The following is a 24,519-nucleotide window of genomic DNA, read 5'->3' as shown; positions in this document are numbered from 1 at the left end:
AAAGTCCTGAATCATTTTTTTCTATAATGCTTAATAAAGCGGTAATTATTGAGTAAAGTTGCGCCAATAAGCATCCGATCTTTAGCCTCCTTGACGAAATTTTCTTTAAGGAAACGCTTTTAATGGAAGAAATATGATTTTTAATGCAAAATAAAGTTTTTCGCATTATAGAAGAAAAAAATGGTTTCCAAAAAAAAATGGTTTAAAAAAAATGGTTTCAAATTTTTTTCTAATAAAAAAAATGGTTCAGGACTTTTCGACTCAGGAATTTTTCACGAGGAATATCGCTATATAAATAGTGGGCTCCAATTAAGTGACACCCTGTATAATACAAGTGTGTATAATAGTACATAAATTTTTATTTAAAAAATTCCTCTTTCATATATTATTATTATTATTGTTTAATATAATAACACACATTCTTCCTCTCTTTCTTTTTCCTTCCTTCCTCATTCAATTTCAAATTTATTAGAGATCATGTGAAACATCGGATATATCGGCGGGAGGGAGAACAAAGGGACCAACGAAAGAAAAAGTGCAAGATGTAAGCGACAGAATGGATAAGAAAACAAACTCTATAATTGCTCGAAATACTCGAAAAAGCTTCTCGATACTTGTACATCTCCCTCTTTCATTACATAATCGCCATTACATAATATTTTTTTTTTTTTTTTTTTTCAAAAAAAGAAGAAATACAAAGAAGAAAGAAGAAGAAGAAAGAAGAAAGATGAACAAAATAAATACATTATATATGGAAGATCCACACCATGGATAAATTTATATGTACAAATAGATGCAGTGTAGAAAATGGTCGTAAAATAAAAGAAGTCAAAGGAAGGAGCAAAGAGAAGAATAAGTAAATCCTCTAAAAAGATAATCGCACGCACAAATCGCATATCCAAATCACGCCTCTCTCTCGATTATCCGACGAAAATATTTGCATGCGATGCAACCAGGCATATTGATGATCAGTTGTTTTCGCTGAGAGAAAATGCAAAATCGCTACCTCGTGAAGATTACGAAGAAGCGAGGAAATAAATGTATAATTATATCACGCTAGTGCTTAAAATTATAGCCAATGTTTAGGCAGAAAATTACAAGAGAAGGCAGAGAATTGCAAGAACTAATCGATAAAAGATGAACGCGACAAATCGATACTTCAGATTTAGTCGAAGATAAGCGTCACCGCCGCTCATTGTCAAAATTGATACACCCTTCCTTGCGAAATTATCTCCCATGCGACTCGACTAGAAACTGTCTCTCATCTAATCCCTCAAATGATCATCGAGAATCCCTATGATTACGTGCCATCGCGAAACAAGCGTGCCAATATTTACGCATGTATAATAAAGTGTAATAAAAATCGTGTAAAATTCAGCCTTCGAAGAAAATCACGCGAGTCGGTGACGAACGATTACCGATCGAATGAAATCACGTATAAGATCAATGTATCCTGTATTTTTTTCTTTCTCGCGAAATACGGCTAAGTTTCCACCGAGAGTTCGAATCGGGTCGGAGTTGGATCAGAATAGGATTTATTGGTGTTTCCACCATAAAAGGTTCACCCTAACTCTGACCCGATTCTGACCCAATTCTGACCCGACTTGAACTCTCGATGGAAACTTGGTCAATATTAGTAACAATTTTCGATCGCGCGATCGTGATAGCGACGGGGAATCGAGTGTAATTATCGTGTATCGCGAATTCGAATTGACAAACCGGTTGAATGGTAGAAGCCGTGCTTCTTGATCGCCATAAAAACATAATTGGTCACGCGATAAAATCCGTCGAAAGTGTAAAATAAAGTAGAATAGCCTCGATACAAGAAATAAACTACTTATCGTTATCATGATGAATGTTTAACAGCTTATCCACGCGAGTGAAAAGGAAAAATTGACCGAGTAGAGGTGCTTGTCGAAAGATAGGTGGAAACTGATCACATGAAAAAGCCATGAAGATAAAGGCCCATATTCTGAATCTTCTTTTATCGATAAAAGTGCCTCTAAAAGAGGCTTATAAGCTTTTTGATTTGTTACAAACCACTTTTAGAAGCACTTTTATTGATAAAAGAGAATTTAAAATATGGACCAAAGATTAGAGAGACGCCGGGTTTCAAGAATTTTTTTTTTTTTTTTTTTTTTAATTCTTTTATCCAACCGAAGAAAGTACGATTCGATGTACGACGAGTAGTTTGGAATATGAAGAATAAAATTGCTGAAATGCGTCGAGTCGAGTAATTCAGACATTCGATATCTCCAGGAATGAATTAACACGGAAATTTGTCTTAACTATAGGTATCGTTTAAGAGCGCAATATAGCGTGTCTCCTCGAGAATTTCACAATCAACGATCGTGGCATCCGTCTATCGTCGTTTATTGCTATTTACAATGTTTAACGTGTCTAGGAGGGTTATCGGAGAATGTGGGATGTATCTTGGAATGTATTCGCCCATTTACATTTTTCATTCAGAGATGGATATCAACAACAGAGATCGACAATGCAATGTGTTTCGCCCAAATGATGAAAACGACACAGCGTATATAACGATAAAAAGTAAAAGACGAGAAATGCGAGGAAAACACATGCCACGACATTGACGAAAGAATTCCGTATAGAATGTTGTACAGTGAGATCGTTCTTATAAAAAATCGATCGTGTAAAAAAACGTTCCGTTATACAAGAGAAGTCTTAGAAACCCTGCCTGACCATTTGCAGTAAAAAATATACGACGCGTAACTTGGACGTTGAAATAATTGAGTCTCTCTCTCTCTCGCGATTTCAAACAAGTTCACAGTGCAAAATTTTTCGTCCAAGGTTGATTAACGTCAACCTTGATTATTGAAAATTTTTGTCGCTTGACTGGCCTTATAAACATGTCAAAATGTGACTATTACTGGAGATATTTATGCACGTGTATAGAGATTGATATTATTTTTATACATGTTATAAATAGTACACCATTTTTTGGTCTCTTTATCGATATCTTGTTTAATCTACAAAGCGATTTAATAGTACTTCATTGTGCGTGTACTTATTTTATGTTTCCATGATAAAATGTTTCTCTCGATTGAAACTTGTAAGGATTTCTCGTGATCCCATGCGCTTGAATCGAGAGACTTTTTTACGTAAAATTAAACTCGACACGAAACTCAACTGATTCAACGTTTCGTTACGATTATTATTTATATAGCAAGTATTAAAATGAAAGGATTACGGTCACTTAAAATACTAAATTGGATTAATTTACTTACACATAAATGTCCAATATACATGAATGTAGCCACACTACATTCTGTTGCAAATACGTTGTAAAAACCTGTATGTGGTTCTCGATAAAGTCGCTCCGATCGAGCGATCTAGTCATAAAATTCTCTCTTTAATTTCTTTTTTTCTTTTTTTTTTCTTTTCCGTCTTATGCTTTTCGGGTTCGAGAGTTCGGCTCTGTCTCCTTTGCTTCTTCTTTTATCGTCTTCTTTATCTCTTATTCAGTTCTGTTCTGACGACTGGAAATATAAAATTTTTGCATTTGACATCTTGTGGAACGATAAAAAATATTTATGTACACTGAGAAAAATCGTTTGATTGTACCAACAAGACGTATATGAAGGCATTTTAGGTAAATCAAACAAGAATTTCTAGCTATCATGATAAGATTCGATTTTTTTATATAACTAGAACGTTTAATAGATTTTACAAGGATTTTATAAGGATTTGGTTAGTATTTTCTGGATCTATAAAATTTCTTGTTACATTAATTTCTTTGCTTACCACTCTTAATGTAACTCGTATTCAATATCTGCCATGAAATGTATATAAAAATCTAGTATTAACATTAAATCCAAAGTATATTTTTTTTCTGTTATGAGCAGTAGTGCCAGAAAGAGGACGCTAGCCTCTTCTTGCATCACTGTTTATCAGTTTAATTTCTAACAAACTGAATTTAAAATAATTTATTCAATAATCTGGATTTATCCAATAATTTTGTTAGAATTCAGAATATTAAACAGACTTTTGAGATTAGATGAAAAAAATTTTAGACAACTTGGTGCTGGCGAGTTTAGTATTATTAACCAGAAAATTTGGTAAATTTAACAGGAAGAAATTAATCAGATTTATCTGATATATCTCCTACAAGAATTCTGGTTCGTCCATTTTCCAACAAACATACTGGTTGAATCTACCAGAATTCTAATTAATGCAACCAGATTTTTTCTCAGTGATTGCAATAATAATATATCCGTACCATCGATTATTTCTTGCTTCATTTTTTGGAACTCTTTACGCACTTCCTTGATTATCTCCACTTTAAAGGCCTCCATCTCTTGCGCGGTAAACGAGGTTCCGTCGTTAACTCCGTTTACCTTGAGGAGGGTGTCCTCCGAGGCCGAGCCAAACCTCTTGCGTACCGATTTCGGGGATTCGGCGCCATTGGAGAACTTATTATTTGACGTATTGTTCTTATCCCAAGACTTTTTGTCTGGCGAGCTCTCCGGCTCCTGCGAAAAGAATCACTCTATCTTTCTCTTTTTCCTTTTCTTTCGTCAATTTTTCGAAACGTGTTTATCAAAACACAAAGTATTCAAATAACGCGATCGATATCACATACCGGTGGTTGCTCGGGTTGTTTCTTTTCGGCGGCAGCTCGTCGACGTGCCAGAGTTTTGGCCATCTCGTCCATCATGGAAGCCATTCCGCCGCCTCCGCCTCTTCCTAAAGTACCATAATTACCACTGCTTCCACTACCGCTACTGCTAGTGCTCGAGCCACTGTTTTCCACGGGCTGTGATTGTTGCTATTGGCAAAAAAATTCCTTGTTATATCATTTGCAAGTTGTTATTTTTATATCTAATATTGATATATTAATAATTCTTATTTCTCACGTCTTTATGAGGAGTAACTATTCTCGCTACAATATTTATTAAAGTGAATTTAAAGTAAAAAAATAAAATAAAATTACCTGCTTCTTCTTAAGACGAGCTTGAAGAGCAGCGGCTAAGGAATTAGTATCGGGCGGTGGGTCGCTCGAAGAACTGACGGACGAGGCGCTAGCCGTGGAATTGTTAGCGTTAGGTACTGGTGGCGGAGGTGGTGGAGGCGGGGCGGCGATTCCAGTCAGCGGGATCATCGGGGGCGGCGGCGGGCCGCTGCTGGCGATGGGAGCGTAAGCGTTAGCGGCGACCGTATGAAGTCCAGCAGCGGCGTACTGATTCACCGAGTTCGATGGTGTCCCATACGGATTCGTGGCGCCTGCCACGGGGACTGCTGGACTGGCTGCACCGCCGTACTGTGCTTGCGCCTGAGACACGATGCTGCCGTACTGCGATTGACCAGGTTGCGCGACCGCGTATTGGCTTCCCGGACCGGGTGGTGGCGGACCGGCGGCGTACTGATTTATCGAGCTACTGCTTCCGTATTGATTACCACCGGTGCCGTACGGCGCGGCCTGATTGCCGGTCGATTGGTTGTATTGGCCTGCATTAGTCTGCCCTCCCGTAGCATAATTGCTCGTCTGACTGTTAGTGCCGTAGAAATTGCTCGGGTTGCTGGATTGCGGATACTGATTCGGACTCTGGCCCACGACGTTGCTGGCGCCGGTGCTTCCGGTGCCGCCAGCGGAAGCGGCGCTTGCAGCGTACTGGTTACTCGTAGGCACGGCACCGTACTGACTCGCCTGATTGGTAACGTAGATGGCTTGGGGTTGCTGATTCGCAAGGTTCGACTGAGATGACGGTGATTGCGCGTACTGAGTCATCATCATCGGTGGCGTCGGTGCCGCGGACGAGTTGAAGTTCATCATTGCTGGCGGACACGGTGGGGCGGGGGGTGCGATCGGCGGTTGAGGCGGCGGTACCGGTGGTCCAGTTGACATTTGTGGAGGAGCCGGAGCCATAACAACACCCTGCATCAGCGCCGATTGCTGCTGTTGCGGTGGCTGCGGTGCCGGCGGTGCCGACGAAGTTCGATGATGACCGGATTGTTGCTGCTGCTGCTGCTGTTGCTGCTGTTGCTGCGCGGTCGGCGGGCAACTCGGTGATATAGGATTAGGACTACCGGTTGCTGAAAGAATATTCTTCCGTTATTGTTTTTATTTATTTTTATTAGGGAAAGAGAGAAAGTACACAATACCTTGACTCTGCTGGGACATTCTGCGTTCCTGAATTATTGCCACGTCTTCTCTGGTCATGGTTCTGCGCAAACAAAGATCAGAATTAGATGCAAATTATTTTTTCGTCAATATATATATCATTGTTGATGCAAAGCGTAGTAGGGCCAGCCAACTAGACTAACATAATGGACATAATCGACGAACCTATACACTAGTGTAATCCTAGAAGAAACTGCACTAAAATTCACTTTATCTTAAGAATATTTTTCAATATAACACACATATAAAAAATTCACCATTAATTAAATAAATTAATCGACGTAATTGCTACGTAAACAATAACCGTGCTACGGAATGCTTCTTTCCTCATTTCACTATACATTTCGACAATAATGAAGAATACTCTTACCCTAAACCATCAGATCACATGGATTTAAATCGATATTAAATTTATTATGCCAAGTCCAAGAAAAGTAAAAGAAAAGACTGATCCGATATATTTTCGTGGCACATTTGGGTACTTTTATAGACAACGAGTTAATACGGATTAGCCACTGTTTTTTTATCTTATCCCTATCGAAACTATTTATTTAGAACGATTCTTATTCGACAACCGTCCCGGATATCTCGAATTTATCGAGCATCATGAATTTTGTAAGAGACGAAAAACTCGAGAAGGAAAAATGTCGCGAGCATCGGTGCATTCGGGTTTATTTCGAGCGGCGCAAACGGAATGCAACAGACGTGAAGAGTGAAAATCTCCTGCCCTCGTCTCTGCGATTTTATTTTCAACACCGCGCGAATATCTTTCCGCCGAGTTTTTTTTTCATTCATTACGCGGAAGAGACGAGCAGGCAAAGTAAAACAAGAGGAAGCACACAGAAGTCGGTTTATTGAAATTGCTGAATCGCTGAATCTTTCGTAGACTACTTGAAAGAGAAATAGGGGAGATGCGGGATGAAAGATTATTCTAATAGTAGTTAAATGCCCGCAGCCTCCACTACAGGAAATCAGGAGTCCTAAATAGACATGGCCTTCAACCCATATTAACCTGCCGTTACAAATATGCAATGTTACTAAATTAATCATGTCTGAATCCACGAGGAGAATTTTTGTTTCTCGACTTGAGCGTCACTTCTGGATATTCATGTTCCTTAATGGAATTCTATAATTTTGTATAATTGTAGAGAATTGATTATGAATGAAAATTCTGGTTATTAGGGGCTAAGAAGGCCGCGAAAGATCACCTCGTGTGTCCATCGCCCGGTGAGCCACGCGCGCAGCCCATTTGAATAACGGTGCCAACGGCACCACTAACGGTCGCGTTGTTCGGGTGCTCGGGGGTTGTGATGGCAGTGCCTACAAGCAGGGCCGTCTGGCCTCCTGTAGGCAGATGGCCCAGGGACAAGGAGATCCGCGCGCTACGCCCTTGACTGCAACCAGTCAGGACAGATGTGTGACTCTCGCTTTAGGTGAACGAAGCACGGGCAATTTAGAAAGGAGCCCTGAATTTTACTCGCAAATTTAACTCCCCGTGTAGAAAAAATAATAAGGTTTAAAAAGGACCTGATTAATATGCCTTAAAATTAATCGGGCCCAGTGTTTGCTGATATCTAGATAAAATTATCTAGATAATCATCTAGATAAAGAAAATGGATCATCTTTATCTTAGATGAAAAATATGTCATCTTATCTAAAAATTATCTAAGATGACGTTTTCAGTATGCAAAAAAGTTTTCCAAAAATCTAAAGCAAGCTTCTAAAAATCTATTTAAAATATTTAAAATATATTTTTTATATTATTATTATTATTAATATATTATAAATATATTATTATTATATTATTAATATATTATAAATATATTATAAATATATTATAAATATAAATTAATAAATAAATATTTATCATATCATTTATATACCTTTTTGCTATTATTTAAATATTCTTTAGGAAAAGAGAAAGAATATGTGTTTATGACTTTAATATCCCATTTATAATCTGCGTCACATTTTTTACAAATATTTATAGTCTTCTAAAATAAACAAAAATATGTAGATAATTATCTAGATTATCGCAATAATTATCTCATCTTTCATCTAGATTAAGTAAAAGCAAAATCATCTTTATCTCATCTAAGATAAATTTACGGATTTTTATCTTTATCTTTATCTAGATAATTTTAAAATTATCTACAGCAAACACTGATCGGGCCCTACTAGGCATAGAACGCTTGGACCCTACATGGCTTGTAACAAATGATGCTTTAGGGCCTGATAGGGAAATATTATCAAGACCCTATGTGGAAATATTATCAAAACCTCATCAAAAAATTTTATATTGTCCACAATTCGAAATTTCATAAATATTTATAGGATATGTGAACCAATATTCTGTAGATATCATACAACATTCAGTGGAGATATTTATATAGATATATTTACTATTATATATTGATATTTATTTCTACATTTATTCTATCTTCTATGATACATATATGAATTCGTCATAAAAAAAATTAACCGTTTGCGGTTAATTTTTAGAGCTTTAGGGCTCCTCTCGCAAAAAAATAGAAGAGATGCGGTTATAACAGTCTTCGAGCTAATGCGTTCTTTGACCGATAAACGTAATTCGCGAGACCTGTGCCGCAGTCTTATATATTGTCTTAGATGGATTCTACTTTCGAATTAAGCATTTTCCCTTTCGCCACCGAGCGACGAGTTTCAAAGTAGCCTGAGTTTCAAAATTAAGGCAACATTAGAAAATCCTTTTAAGGTCCATTAACACTAACAAAATCTTATTTTTTTTAAATGTCGAACATATATATATTTAAAATGTTTTCATAACATTCTAATAAGTTTTACTTCTCACTATTTGCAATATTAAACTAAAGCATTATTAAAAGCAAAATTTTCTTGACTCTGATATAAAACAGTATTAATTATTTTATTTTAAAAAAGTGCAGTACTTAAATAATTCTTGAAAGAATCTAATGTATTTAATAGAACCTCAAATTAAACAGTAAATTAAACATCGAATAACTATTATAGTTTTTTTAAATTATATGTCCTTAGTAATATTTAATTGGCTCCATATTAATGATGATAGAATATCCTTTTTTATGGCATCTTTATATTATCCTTATCAAGGCCAATGGTTTCATGTACTAGCCCTAATAATTTTCTACACGGGTCGTCACCTTCCTTCTTTCCGAATCAAGCTACTCGCGCTTTAACCCTGTGATCTCGCGACACTGTACATCTTAAGATCGTCTCGCGTGACGACTCGTATTATTTTATTTATTTAGAGGAGAAAAAAAATGTCAAATACACCGGGAGCGAGAAAAGATTGCCTGCCCTTTGTTCGGCGACGTGGCGTGAATCGACTGGGCGTGTTGTGCGTATCGTATCGTATCTCGTGACGGGAAATAATCCACCGTAACGAGGCAATAGTCGCGTCGTAAATCGTTGAAAAACGAAAAGGAGGTTCAAGGAGAAGAAAAAACGAGACGTACCTGTATCCCATGTCCTCCTCATATTGAGCGGTCGCCTGGCTCTGTTGTTGTTGCTGTTGTTGCTGCTGCTGTTGATAAGCAGTCTGCTGCTGAGTAGTCGTGGCGGTTGTCGGAGCGAGACTTCGTGATATGTTGCTACCATTGCTCAGCACCTACGCAACAAGACAGGACGTATAATTACAAGATAATTAACGATGACAAATCCAATTGTGAAAACGCCCGACAAAGGTCGGCTATTGTAACGATGTCGTTTGTTCTCGTTTTGTAGATATTAAACGCCAATTATGCCCCGAAAACAAGGAGAATATAAGATATTCTTTATCTGAGATAAATACTACACGTGATATGCACTGTAAATAAATAAATGGATAACAAATGGATAATAAAATCGATGATGATTAATCGATTCGAATTAATTCTGACGACAAGAGAGAGATATGTAATGGTAAGAAAAAAAAGAGGAATCGTAAATTACATCGAGTGCCTGGAGCATCGCCCGGGCAAAGGCGTCGGCGTCGTCCTTACTGGAGAAATTGAGCCCGTAGACCTGCTTATTGTCCCGCCACTGATGAAACGTGACCGTCGCCTGATTGTACTTGAGCCCCTTGAGGATCGCGCAGTTGATGACGATCTCGTGATCCTGCAGCTTCCTGCCGACCACGCGGAACGTATTGTTTACCTGATGATGGTAGAGCTGGACCTTGGACAGGCCGGACGAGCTGCCGCTTGGTATCCATTTCTTGTTCACGTCGTCGTACACCATCACCGACGCGCGGGCGGATGATATGCTCACTTCGCTGCGAACGACAAAACATCGGTTTTTTTGCGCTCTAGTCGATTAACTTGCTCGATTATCTGCAATTAATTCTGCGCGTTTTTTCGTTTCTTTTCTTCGTTATGACACGAAATCGTTTTCTCGTGTTAAAGAGATGTCAAGGTTGATGATGACGTTTTTCTAATTTAATTTTTAATTTTTTTGCAAAAAAAAAAAGAAATAGAAATTATTTTGAAAATATATCCCAATCAAATTTCAAGAGTATATTCCACTATTTAAAAATACTTTAGGGGAGACGACAATTGTCGCGATACGTGTAAGGAGTCGATACAAAATAACCCGGATGAATATTGCTGGACTAAAATCGTGACCATTGCACACGGTTGCACCAGAATCACTTTCTTCTTTTGCTCATGCGGGAAAGTCGAGTGGCAACCTGGATGGTAATTCGCGAATTGAAAGAGATAGATTATGCAACCCTAGAGTTTCATTTTTTCCGGTTCGTCGCATTTTTCGCAGATAGACTTTGCAATCCTGGCATTCAGGAATAACGTGAAACGCTAGAAGCGTCGCGAAGGACCTCGAAAGTGACGCCTATTCTTTAGATTCTCGACGAGACGAGACGTTTCACCGATGTAGTGATAGCGCGGGAGAAGGTAGGGGAGAAAATCGACAGTGCTGCATTGAGAAAAATCGTTGGATTGTGTCAACAAGACGTATATGATTGAAGGCATTTTAGTTCCAATCAAGCAAGAATTTCTAGTTATCATGATAAGACTCGATTTTTTTTAATTAGAACGTTTAATAGATTTTACTATAAGGATTTGGTTAGTATTTTCTGGTTGGATCTATAAAATTTCTTGTTACATTAATTTCTTTGCTTGTCACTCTTAATTTAACTCGTATTTAATATTTGCCATGAAATGTATATAAAGAACTAGTATTAACATTAAATCCAACGTATATTTTGTTTCTGTTATGAGTAGTAGTGCCAGGAAGAGGACGCTAGCTTTCTGATTGTGTGTTTGGGCTGCATCCTCTTCTTGCATCACTGTTTATCAGTTTAATTTCTAACAAACTGAATTTAAAATAATTTATTCAATAATCTGGATTGAATTTATCCAATAATCTTGTTGGAATTCAGAATATTAAACAGACTTTTGATATTAGATGGAAAAAATTTTAGACGATTTGATGCTGGTGAGTTTAGTATTATTAACCAGAAAATTTAATGGTAAATTTAACAGGAAGAAATTAATCAGATTTATCTAATAATTCCTACAAGAATTCTGGTTCGTCCATTTTCTAACAGACATACTGATTGAATCTACCAGAATTTTAATTAATGCAACCAGATTTTTTTTCTCAGTACGCGAATTAAAAATTCAGAATTGATAAATTTAAATTTTTTTAATTTAAATTTGTTAGAAAAATAATTTATCACGATATGAAAAAAAATTTTGTAAAAGACTAGCATTTAGAGATTAAAAAATAATCGCGAAATTTATATCCTCAAAGTATTTTCATTGATAAATTTAAAATACTTTATATTTTAAAATTAAGTATATTATTACACATACTATTAAGAATTCCTAGAAATTAAATTGAATAAATTTTAAAATTAAAGCGTGTGATAAATATTATTAAACTAATCATATGTTAATTAATCATATATTAATTATTAACTAGAAAATTTGATAAATTTAACAGGAAGAAATTAATCAGATTCATCTGATAATTCCTACAAGAATTCTGGTTCGTCCATTTTCCAACAGACATACTGGTTGAGTCTACCAGAATTCTAATTAATGCAACCAGATTCTTTTCTCAGTGCGCGAGTTAAAAATTCAAAATTGATAAATTCAAATTTTTTTAATTTAAATTTGTTAGAAAAATAATTTATCACGATATGAAAAAAAATTTTGTAAAAGACTAGCATTTAGAGATTAAAAAATAATCGCGAAATTTATATCCTCAAAGTATTTTCATTGATAAATTTAAAATACTTTATATTTTAAAATTAAGTATATTATTACACATACTATTAAGAATTCCTAGAAATTAAATTGAATAAATTTTAAAATATTAAAGCGTGTGATAAATATTATTAAACTAATCATATATTAATTATTAACCAGAAAATTTGATAAATTTAACAGGAAGAAATTAATCAGATTCATCTGATAATTCCTACAAGAATTCTGGTTGGTCCATTTTCCAACAGACATATTGGTTGAATCTACCAGAATTCTAATTAATGCAACCAGATTTTTTTCTCAGTGTGTGTACCACGAGCGGCTGTCCTGCTGCCAGGAAGATCGTTGCTGACGATAACTCGTAGTGCGTTGCTGCAACGCGGGGCTCTTCCGCATCGCCACGACAGGACGACACGTCCCGGGGGACGAGTAAGCATCCCGATCCTCGGACGTGGAATAAGCCTCGTAGGACCACCTGCCAGTCTTGGAGAACAGGCTCGCGCGAGAATCCCACATGGTAGCTCAAAGGCAGAGCTGCATCTCCTCTCGACAGGTGATCATCCTTCGTCCCAGATGTTGATCGGAGTTCCGTTATCGGAGCAAGATGAGTCGCGATGGTTGATAAATAAACGGCTCTCGTTATTAATTAAAGGCCTGCGATTCGCACGCGACTCGCGGAAGAGCTCGCTCGCTCGCTGTCGCTTTCACTAGACTGAAAAGCAACAACTCCCGCGCTCCGTTCATCGGCAAAACGGGAACAGGACGAGGTAGGATGTGGCGAGATACCGCCACTTCCTCGGCCCGTTCTGTCCTGCACGGTCGGAATGGAATGATAACGTCCGTCGTGATCCATGCATCGAGGACGTTTACGAGATAACGCGAAGAGGAACAGATAAAAGAAACGTCATCGATGATGACTCCCCTCGATATTTTCGCGATCGAGTCATAAAAAATTGTCAGATCCACCGAGAAAAATGTATACTGTATTCAAGTAAATATTACTTGTTTTAAGTATATCGTAGGTTTTTACATCCGCAAATATATCATAAGTTCACCACAAGCATTAAATTTAATTGAAATATATTCTGAATCCTTAAGTGCAGTATTTTAGTCAAGAAAATTAAAAGTAAAAAACAAGAATTTGGTTTGCTCACTATAGAATTGGCGAGAAGTAAGTTTCATTTTTTCTTTGATACAACTTTACAATATTCTTGAAGAGAAAATAAATTTTTCTTTTGAACATATGATAATGAGATTTTCCAACACTTGTGACGAGCATATTTTAAGACTATTATCAAGAATATATATTCTTTGTTGAAAAAACCTATTACTTAAAAAGAAAGTAAAACAAGTAATTGCTTTTCTTGGCTTTTAATGATATATATTAATAAGTATTTAATTTTGTATAATATTTTAATTATATTTAATTATATTTAATTATATTTTAATTATATTTAATTATATTTAAGTTTTTATTAATATATATTTCTCTAAATTTTCTTTAAGTTTTAATTAATTTGAATATTAATAAAATATTTTTACTAGTGATAAATAATAAGATTATATTAATATTATTATACAAGTAATTATACAATTAAATATTTATTAAATAGAATGATATATTTTTCTCTGTGTGGACGTAAAAGCAAAATATCAGCTGTTACATGTCATTATTATTATTATTATTATTATTATTAATTTGAATATTAATAAAATATTTAATAATAAGATTATATTAATATTACAAGTATTAAATATTTATTAAATAGAATGATATATTTAAATAGAATAATATATTTTTCTCTGTGGACGTAAAAGCAAAATATCAGCTATTATATGTTACTATTATTATTATTATTATTATTATTATTTTCTGAATTAGAATTATTCGTTCCTCTTTCGATTTACGCAAATTTCTTTGTTATTCTACTTAAAGCTTGCGATACTGACAGACGGTAATATCTTTTTCTTTTTATTTATATAAACAACAGGAGAGATTGGAGACTTAAAAATCTCATAATACTCAAAGTAAAACTTGTCTCAGCACGAACATCTTCTTTTGCACGACCTTCCGAGAGACACGTAATGCACTTATCACACGCCTTTCTTTCGGAATCGCAGACTCGTCGTGTTTTCGATCGCGTGCGCAAATTTATCGCGCTCTGGTCGGATACCGGAACTTTTAGAGCATAAAGCGCAAAACCGCACATTGTATCAGCAACCGGAAGTATAACGTCGAGTATCTCTCTCTCTCTCTCTCTCTCTTTCTCTCCTTCTTTCCCCGACCGGGATACATAGATCAAAGCTTGTTCGAGAACGTCGTATTACGTCTGTAAAAGTGGAACAAATGCGTTCCGGAGGGCGTTGCCTTAGATGCTCCTCTCGCAGGTGTATTTCGCGTAAAAAAAAAACGGTATAAATCTTAATCGATGTATAACGGACGAAGCTCAGCGTAAAATCGCGAAAACAGCTCTCACCCCATTTATTTCCAACAATGTTCGCGGGAGCGCAAACCGTTAACCTTTCACCAAACGTCAAATGAAATAATCACCCGGTACAATCGTATCTTGACCGTCCAAAAGATCTCGCAATTGGATTTTCGCGATAGAATTGCCAGGAATATCGCGTTATAATTTTGCTCGAGCCACTTATGTAACAGATTTCAACGTCTATAATAATTTTAAAAAATATTTAATTGTGGCGCAGGTTTCCTTGTGAAAATTATTTACAGAATTTCTCATAAAAATGTTCAAATTTTCTCTAAAAATTCTAAACTTTTTCAGAAAATTTTTAAAATTTTCTATTCAAATTGGCAAACTTTTCAAAGGAGTGAAGATATTTCATATTTTTATCGTAAATAAATTTTGTTTAGAATTTCTCATGTATATAAATGTTAAATATTGTCAGATTTTTTATTTTATAAAATTTTCTAAAATAATATTAAAAAACGTGAATCTAATAAACGAAATCTAATATATTTTTGGAATTCTTTATAAATTTAAATTTAAAATACCTAAAATTTTCCCAGAAATTGTGAGATTTCTTTTCACTAGGATTTTCCCTAGGAATTGAAATTCCCTAAAAAATTTCGTTCGTGGTTCAAAAATTTTCAATTTGAATTTTCAATTTCAGACTTTTGAAATTTGTATAATTCAATAAAAAAAAATTTATACAATTCGAGGACAAAGACACTGTTTTCCCGAGGCGAGAGAAATGTCGCTCTCACACGTGCGATTTTAATGACAATTTTACGCGGCGGTTTTCGTCGCGGTTTTTATTATCTCGCTGCATTGTATGACGATGAGGGGAGAAGAAAAGTACTCTCTCTACGCGATGAGAGAGGAAGCGACGACGAGTGAAATGAAATGACGGCAACACGCGACATTGGATATCGAATTTATTCTTCCATCGCCGCGCGACGTGCGAGCAAGCATTTACGTTTCGCTTTCATGCGGTCGGTTAGTTTATGCGAGCCTCGTCGACAATGATGAATCCGTTTGGTGTGACGACTCTATTATTAATTCCTGGCGAACTTCCGCGCGCGCGAACGATGCGTGTCTTATGTAAAGGATGACGCTCTCGGATCCTGAATGTCGAACGCTGACGCGTCTCTATCTCTCTCTTGGGCGAGACTTGGTTTATGTTTCGGAACGATCCGAGTGACAAAAGCCAGAGGGGAAATTTGCACGGGCCTTCAGAGTCACTGCGAATTATTTTCAATCTTCGATATCCAGGGTTGGGTAATAACTAGTTGATTAGTTAAAAGTTAAAAAAAAAGTTGAAAAGTTAATAATCTTTAACTCAACTTAGTTATTTTAAAAAGAGTTAACTTTTAACTTTAACTAGTTATTTTTAAAACACATAAACTTAAACTTATTAACTTTTCCCACAAATTTTTTTGATGATTCATATTATTATTATTTAGGGTAATCTAATTTTAAAATTACAATCTAATTTAATATAAAGTGAAATAATGCTTTTCAAAATTTTAACTTTTATCTTAACTAACGTTAATTTAATCTTAACGTAATTTTTAAGTGAGTTAATTTTTTGTATAACTTTTAACATAACTAAATTAATTTTTTAACCCATTAACTTTAACTTAATTTAGTTTAAAAAAAATATAAACTTACCCAACCCTGCCGATATCTCGATGAAATATTTTAATCGTTAAAAATTTCGCTAATTTTATTTTATTGCTAATTATTAATTTGTTCTCTTTATTTTTCGAATTAACAAATTTTATTACTTGCAGGTAAGTTTTTAACGCCCAGAAAGACGTGTGGCTTCATCTTGAGGATACAAATATCTAAAAGCGACATATGGCAGGTAGCTGCATCAACGTTAATTGGATATGTAAGTCAACCGACTCCGACACTCGAGTAGTTCTCACGATTTTTTTCGCGCAACATGAGCCTTAAATCTTAAGGACTTGAGCTGATGTAGCGAAAACGCAATTTCTTCTAGTCCCAATGCGATGCAGATTTTTATATTTAACTCTGCCAAAATCATTAGCCATGTATCGTTACACGATTGTATCTTAAAAACAAAGATTTTGGAGTCAATGGTCACCATTTTACATTGAATGAGTAAAAATAACTTTGATCAATTTTTCTTTGGGGTAAAATAAGTCGGAAGGTGGAGAGCACCTGTGAAATCAAGATTTAATTAAAGAAATAAATAAATAAAAATAATTTACAAAAATTTTCCCTAAAAAAATAGTTCTTCTAAAAAAAACTAAATATGAAATCAACAATTAACTAGCCAAGTACATTGAAGCAATTGATAGAGATTTGTAATTTGAAATATTTTTCACAAATTCAATCTTGCATTTATGTATTATAAATTCTCGACAAAACATTAAATTAAAGAAATAAATAAATTAAAAAAAAGAATTAAAAGAAAGATTCGGATTCGATTCTCGACTTCGCCCTGATATTTTTCTCGTCTATGTCTCTTCAGGGGAGTAAAGAGGGGTTTATAGAATTCTCAAAAATGAAAATCTTGGTAAATGCACCAAGTAAAATATATGTATATGCCTTGTGCACGTTTAAATTTTTGCGAATAATTTAAGAAAAATTTTGCGCACTAGCATCCGCGGTGGCTCTTATTTGCTAGTGTCTTATTGTGTTGTTTAATACATATAGAGCCTAATTTCTTTATTTAAAAAAATTTATTAAAAATTATTAAATTATAAAATTTAAAATTATAAAATTTATTAAAAAATTAAAAAAAGGAAAAAGAAAGAGGGTAGAAAGGAAAAAAGAAAAAAAAACACAGACCACGAAGGAGCCAAGTAAAGATCTTAGAACGCGCATTCCAATACATTTATGCTTTTATATCATCCAGAATAAAAATGCGATAGAGCCAGTGTTTGCTGTAGATAATTTCAAAATTATCTAGATAAAGATAAAGATAAAAATCCGTAAATTTATCTTAGATGAGATAAAGATGATTTTGCTTTTACTTAATCTAGATAAAAGATGAGGTAATTATTGCAATAATCTAGATAATTATCTAGATATTTTTCTTTATTTTAGAAGACTATAAATATTTGTAAAAAATGTAACGCAGATTATAAATAGGATATTAAAATCATAAACACATATTCTTTCTCTTTTCCTAAAGAATATTTAAATAAAAGCAAAAAGGTGTATAAATGATATGATAAATATTTATTTATTAATTTATATTTATAATATATTTATAATATATTAATAATATAATAATAATATATTTATAATACAATAATAATAATAATATAAAAAATATATTTTAGATATTTTAGATAGATTTTTAGAAGCATGCCTGGAAAACTTTTTTGCATAATGAAAACATCATCTTAGACAATTTTTAGATAAGATGACATATATTTTTCATCTAAGATAAAGATAAAGATACTTTGTATTTCTTCATCTAGTTAAAGATGATCCATTTCTTTATCTAGATGATTATCTAGATAATTTTATCTAGATACCAGCAAACACTGGATAGAGCTGCATCGTTTGCATGTAGAGAAATGCATCCTTCTCCTTTTCTTTTTATGCAAACGCGTTCCCTGTGCGGAAGAAAGTAAAGGAATCTTTCCGGCCGGCGCAAGGTGTAACACAATGAGCGCGACAATGGGCGTTTAACAAAAGAACGTACAATCTCTCGGGCATTACATGCATGTATCTACCATGTTGAGACGCTATGTATCAGCTTGCCATGTTATATCCCGTGTGTACTAGATATACTCGCTCGGAATGAGATAAGGATGAAGCTAGTGAGAAATGTAACTACGAAATGTATCTTACGTTTTATCCTTATCAGACTGATCTTTGATAAAATAGTTAATCTAAATTGACTATTGGTCCGTAGATAACTCTAATGCGAGTCTTTTTATTTCACGGAATATTGTACAAAATATCGAGAAAAAAAAAACAGTCGTGCTTATTATTTCTACGATCATGATGTACGAATGGAATAGAGCTCTTCCTTCAAATCCGAGCCGGTTAAGGGAGGGTAAATGTGGGTTACCCGAGCAATCTGCATCATATTGCAGCATTAAAATTAATTAAGCTCGGTTATTGAAGACGAGATTGAGACCCATTACATGGCTTTACCCACGGTTTAGCAAATGACAGTGGGATATGATATGGTGGTCTGTTCTCTCTGCTACCGGAAGAGATTTACGTCTGAAGATGCGCTAGTACATCACTAATGCACCAAACGTAACATTTCCGCCAGGTATAAGCTGTCCCTCGTCAACCGAGTCATGTTCTGACTCATCGTGAAGTCGATTGCTTTTCTACCCAAGAATTTAATTAAAAAGTTACCGCCTTAATTTTTTGATTCGTAATGCATTAAATATCTCAAGATTACTTGTTAAAATTATAATTTAAAATTAATAAACATTAAAAGTAAATTAATAATTGCAAAATAAATAAAAGTTGACGAATAAAGGAGATAGAGGATATTTTTTTAATATTATATAGATTTTTTCTTAATTCTCAAAAAATTTCATCAAACTTATTAAAATTCTAATGATTAATTCTATCAAAATTCTAATTTGCAAAGTAAAAATGAAATTAATGACGAATAAAATATCATTTATATAGAGAATATTTTTTTCTCAATTCTCAAAAAATTTCATCAAACTTATTAAAATTCTAATGATTAATAATGACAAGGTAAAAATGAAATTAGTTGACGAATAAAGTATTAGAGACAGAGGGTATTTTTTTAATATATTATATAGAGGATATTTTTTCTTAGTTCTCAGAAAATTTCATCAAATTTATCAAAATTCTAATGATTAATTCTATCAAAATTCTAATTTGCAAAGTAAAAATGAAATTAATGGCAAATATAATATCAAGTATATAGAGGATATTTTTTCTTAATTCTTAAAAAAAATCTCGTCAAAATTGAAGCAATTGTATTTGTAATTAATTGCATTTGTATTTAAAAAGAATTTAGTAGATAAATTCGAAATTTAGACAAATAATTTTCATCAATGGTACCTTCCTTGTCTATGTGCGAAAATTGGCACGATGCTTTTGCACGGTTAAAGGGGCTTTGACGCTCATAGAGTCGTTAAAGAGGGCATCGCACACATACATGTACACCCACACATCGATACAAATATGGGGTACGTTATTCGAGCGAACGTTCGTTTCCCAGGTGTGGTCATTAACTCTGCTCAGTGGCGAGAAAATAGTACGGAATCATCATGAGAGGCGCGTATATATATGTATGTATATATATCGACCGCAGGGGGATCAAAACGCGGACGAAGACGAGGAGAAGGCCTCCACCGCCTCCGCGAAGGCGAGGCGGAATGACGCGGAATTGAACGGAAGTCGCTCGTGGCCTTCGCCTCGCTGACTTTTCGTCTCACACGCTCGATACTCGGTGGCCAATATACAAAACGAGATAGGACTACGAGATTGTCACTCCTTCTTCGTACTCGTTGAAAAGTGGAGAAAATAAATCGCATTAAAAAATTCATTTTTCCCTTGGAAAAATTAACTTTCTTGTAGTTTAATTATAGAGCTATACAATGTAAGAAATGAAAACAAGTTGGCAAATACAGATAATAAAAATCTTACCCTTGAGTTGAAATTTTAACGTTAATTTTATTTCGGGCGAATATAAAAATTTCATTCAAGATTTCGCTACCAAAATATTTAACCTTATTTAGTACCAAATTGTTATTTTTGGAATCTTCAAAGTGTACAGGGTGTCATTTTTGTTCGACGTGTTGTTTAAAGGATAAAAATGTTTGAAAAAATCTGCAAAAATTCTTACGTCTTCTTTGATCCTTCCAAATAAAAGTGGAGGAAAAAAGAATCGCATTACAAAATTCATTTTTCTCTCCAAAAAATTCATTTTTCCCTTGGAAAAATTGACTTCCTTGTAGTTTAATTATAGAACTATACAATGTAAGAAATGAAAACAAGTTGGCAAGTACAGATAATAAAAATCTTACCCTTGATTTGAAATTTTAACGTTAATTTTATTTCGAGCAAATATAAAAATTTCATTCGAGATTTCGCTACCAAAATATTTAACCTTATTTAGTATCAAATTATTTTTGGAATCTTCAAAGTGTACAGGGTGTCATTTTTGTTCGAAGTGTTGTTTAAAGGATAAAAATGTTTGAAAAAATCTGCAAAAATTCTTACGTCTTCTTTGATCCTTTCAAATAAAACTGGAGGAAAAAAGAATCGCATTACAAAATTCATTTTTCTCTCTAAAAAATTCATTTTTCCCTTGGAAAAATTGACTTTCTTGTAGTTTAATTATAGAGCTATACAATGTAAGAAATGAAAACAAGTTTGCAAGTACAGATAATAAAAATCTTGATTTGAAATTTTAACGTTAATTTTATTTCGAGCAAATATAAAAATTTCATTCGAGATTCCGTTACCAAAATATTTAACCTTCTTTAGTATCAAATTGTTATTTTTGGAATCTTGACTAGAATAATAAATTTGCAAAATAACAAAGCTTTAATAATTTTTATTGCAAATATATGAAGCTCAAGAAATGCTCAAAGTGCGTTTCTATGAGAACACTGACGTTGCAATGGATCAAAAATGACCCCGTATAATCCAATAAGGATTAAAATCACAGATGAAAACGTATTGCTGTTTGCACAGATATGATAGCTTTCTGCGAAATTTTCGTTACGAATTCATCGGCGAATTTGTCATCGGTGGGATATCCCCTGTTATAGGATTATCAGAAATGAAGTCATCGCAGGCATTTTTCCCTAAAAGTATTCCGATCCATATCTCTCGATTCGGAGCAGGTTGCATGACGAAATCGGAGCTCTGAATCAAAATCCTCGGCACGCGTCCATTGTTGCAGCTCGATTTTGTTATTAACATTAACCTTTAACGAGCGCTTTGTACCTTGTATTAACGACTCGGGTCATTCGCGATATCAAGTGCATTTGCGTCTGAATGGAATAACAATGACGAAACAGTAATATTTTTTTTATCAATTATTTTTTTTTAAATAAAAAATCTTCATGTAATATATATATATATGAAACGTAATTATAAGTTAATATTTAATTGTTATATATTTCATTCGCAAACCCTCTACAATCGTACACGATTTTAATCTAGATTACTAGACAAATTTTGCAATAGTACACGCGATCTTGTTGCGTTATTGTTTTCAGAGACAAGGTAATAAATTTTTTTTTCGCTGAGTTCACCTCTGCCATATATAATGTCGGGCATAATTATGACTTCTCGTAATTGCACCGCGAATAACCCACAGGTCAGAAGGGAATGGCAGAAAAAGTTGTACAATCAGTGCAACGTCAGATTTACAAGCTATTTAGCGTATTAATATCGATTATCTATCGATTTAATGAAAAAAATATGGAATATCAAAGTAGCATAATCGAAATTCATTTAAAATGCACCCTAATCTAAAGTTGATTGCTCAAAATACACTGGTGATGGTAGACGTGGTACACCTATCTTGCGTACAAGCAAAACGAATTGAAATAATAATTATAAACGTAATGGACCCAGCTGTTTTTCCTCATTAGTGTTTACGCGTTTACGCTTGTTTACATGAGAACGCTCCGAATTTAATTAAAATCATAGTTAATTATTAACGTTATTCAAAACGTGTCGAAAGGAATCGTCGGGCATTGCACTGTAGATTTTTCCAGCACAGGGAACCGACTCGGAAAATAAACATACGCCGAGTCGCAAATGTGCTCATAAAAATTGGACTTAAACTCGTTCCCCTCCAGATGAGGGAAAGAGAAACATTGAAACGTCTCGGAGCACAATTTCATTGCGTTATCTTCAACCTTCGCATTTTTGAGCGTGTCATGCAACCTTGACGACAGTACTGTTGCATTACGCATCAATGCAATCTGATACAAGCGGCGAAGGAGAGTTGAAACCGAGATTGCCGCGTTTTCAATTTGCGACTCTTAAGCGAGTTTCGCCCCTCCAAGGAAACAGACAACGGAAAATCGCAACTTTCGTTGGGCGAAAACGTTTCTAATACTTCGACCTAGCTAATCGAAACTTTGACATTTACCGGGAGTAATCCTGGTGGTGAGAAAACGAGCTGGAAATAGCGCGAGACGGCTTTGGGACTTGAAAGAAACCTGAAGTGGCATTACCATGACAATAGCGGCTTTACGTTCAAACAACGAGAGTCCATCGCGTTTACGCAATTTTGCGAAAAGCGTCCAATATTTACATTGGCACGGGAGAAAATGAGACAAGGGCTCGCGTAGTTGAAAGACACACAATGGCACAAGGCACAACGGGTGTATTTCGTGAGAGGTTGACGTTTCGTTCTCGCGGTATCGATGTATACAGAATCGAATGGAAGATCATGGGAAAGAGAGGGACCGTCCAGGACCCTGTCAATCACATGTATACATCGAGATACCGAAAACGTGTAACGCCAACACTTTTACAAAAGTGCAACGGGCGGGACTACATATGCGCGGGACAGGAGGGTGGGAGGAAGGGAAGGGGGGAGTAAGAGAGAGGGAGGAAGGAGACGCGATGAACGCAGGACTCGTCGTCTCCGAAAGGCAAGCTGCGCTTGCGAAGCGCTCGTAAAAAGAAGAAAAAAAGGGCAAGTCGCTCGTAAAACAAAAGCGAACGAGGCTACGCGTCCCCTCGTGCATCGCCGCGATGCGGCTGAGAAGAGAGCCAGGGGTGAGAGGAGAGCGGTTTCTCTCTCTCCCTCTCTCCCTCTCTTCCTCTCTTCGGTCTCTCCGGCTGAAAATTGTCCGCGCTGTCAAAAATCGTTACGGTTCATGCACCCCGTCGAGGGAGTCGGACCAGGCGAATCGAACTCCGAAATTCATTTTCGGAGTCGGGATTTAAAGAACGGAAGGTCGATCCATTAAAGGCAGCCAGAGCCTGTTCGCTCTGAAGTCAGAGCCTGTCCGCTCTGAAGTCGGAGCCTGTCCGCTCTGAAGTCGGGCCCTGTCCGCTCTGAAGTCGGAGCCTGTCCGCTCTAAAGTCGGAGCCTGTCCGCTCTGAAGTCGGAGCCTGTCCGCTCTGAAGTCAGAGTCTGTCCACTCTGAAGTCTGTCGCGTGATCGATATCGTATCGTCGGTCCTTCGGGATCCTTCTCCAGGTTTCACGTCTTAAGTTTCGCGAAAGGAGGCGCGTATTATCGGAGTATTGGAGACGACGACCGATATTGACCGTCGCGACACAACATTCTGACGTTCAACGTCGAGCGGAAAGTCGAGGGAGAGACGCGACAATTCGATTGTTGCTCGAAGGAGAGACTTGGGATGGAGGAAAGCTTTCGGTCACGGTCGGTCGTTCGGTCCATCGACTCTCCGAGAGATCCTCTCTCTCTCTCTCTCTTTCTCGCTCTTTCTCTCTCTCTCTCCCCCTCGCGCTCTGTTATAAATGTATTACTCACTTCATGTTTGCTTGGCCGGTGAGCGTATGCTATGCCCTCATGCAAGCCGTATTCCTGCTCCTGCACAGTATATCACCGAGCCCATGAAAACACGCGAGATTTGGACAGGACTTGCGGTAGTTCGACATATAAATAACGAGACCGAGTACCCTCCAGTTCCAACGCGCGGCACTAACACCACCGTGACACCCTGCCGCTGCACATCTGACCGGCCATATTGCCGATTCGGAA

General features: G+C 35.7%; 2 protein-coding genes across 5 annotated transcripts; one reads left to right on the top strand and one right to left on the bottom strand.

Moving 5' to 3' along the window:
* Window positions 1-746: 746 nt before the first annotated feature.
* LOC105257553 (protein enabled) lies at window positions 747-24,519 on the bottom strand. 2 transcript variants are annotated; one of them, XM_011268251.3, is made up of 8 exons: window positions 12,683-13,079; window positions 10,094-10,415; window positions 9,619-9,770; window positions 6,127-6,188; window positions 4,958-6,057; window positions 4,607-4,792; window positions 4,244-4,496; window positions 747-3,503 (listed from the first exon to the last, which is right to left on the bottom strand). In XM_011268251.3, the coding sequence occupies exons 1-8, from the start codon at window positions 12,883-12,885 to the stop codon at window positions 3,475-3,477; spliced, it is 2,307 nt and encodes a 768-aa protein (XP_011266553.2). In that variant the 5' UTR covers window positions 12,886-13,079; the 3' UTR covers window positions 747-3,474. The 2 variants fall into 2 exon arrangements, with proteins under 2 accessions (XP_011266553.2, XP_011266554.2); XM_011268252.3 differs by lacking the exon at window positions 12,683-13,079 and adding an exon at window positions 24,289-24,519 and having other exon boundaries at window positions 748-3,503.
* Window positions 15,670-20,476, top strand: LOC105257552. Of its 3 annotated transcripts, none has more exons than XM_025414151.1 (3): window positions 15,670-16,104; window positions 16,625-16,725; window positions 20,035-20,476. In XM_025414151.1, the coding sequence occupies exons 1-3, from the start codon at window positions 15,960-15,962 to the stop codon at window positions 20,236-20,238; spliced, it is 450 nt and encodes a 149-aa protein (XP_025269936.1). In that variant the 5' UTR covers window positions 15,670-15,959; the 3' UTR covers window positions 20,239-20,476. The 3 variants fall into 3 exon arrangements, with proteins under 3 accessions (XP_025269936.1, XP_025269937.1, XP_025269939.1); XM_025414152.1 differs by having other exon boundaries at window positions 15,670-16,109; XM_025414154.1 differs by having other exon boundaries at window positions 20,128-20,239.

The sequence above is a fragment of the Camponotus floridanus genome, unplaced genomic scaffold (assembly GCF_003227725.1).
Source record: "Camponotus floridanus strain SB8 unplaced genomic scaffold, Cflo_v7.5 scaffold79, whole genome shotgun sequence".
Classification (NCBI taxonomy): domain Eukaryota; kingdom Metazoa; phylum Arthropoda; class Insecta; order Hymenoptera; family Formicidae; genus Camponotus; species Camponotus floridanus.
This window is presented reverse-complemented; position numbering and strand designations above follow the sequence as displayed.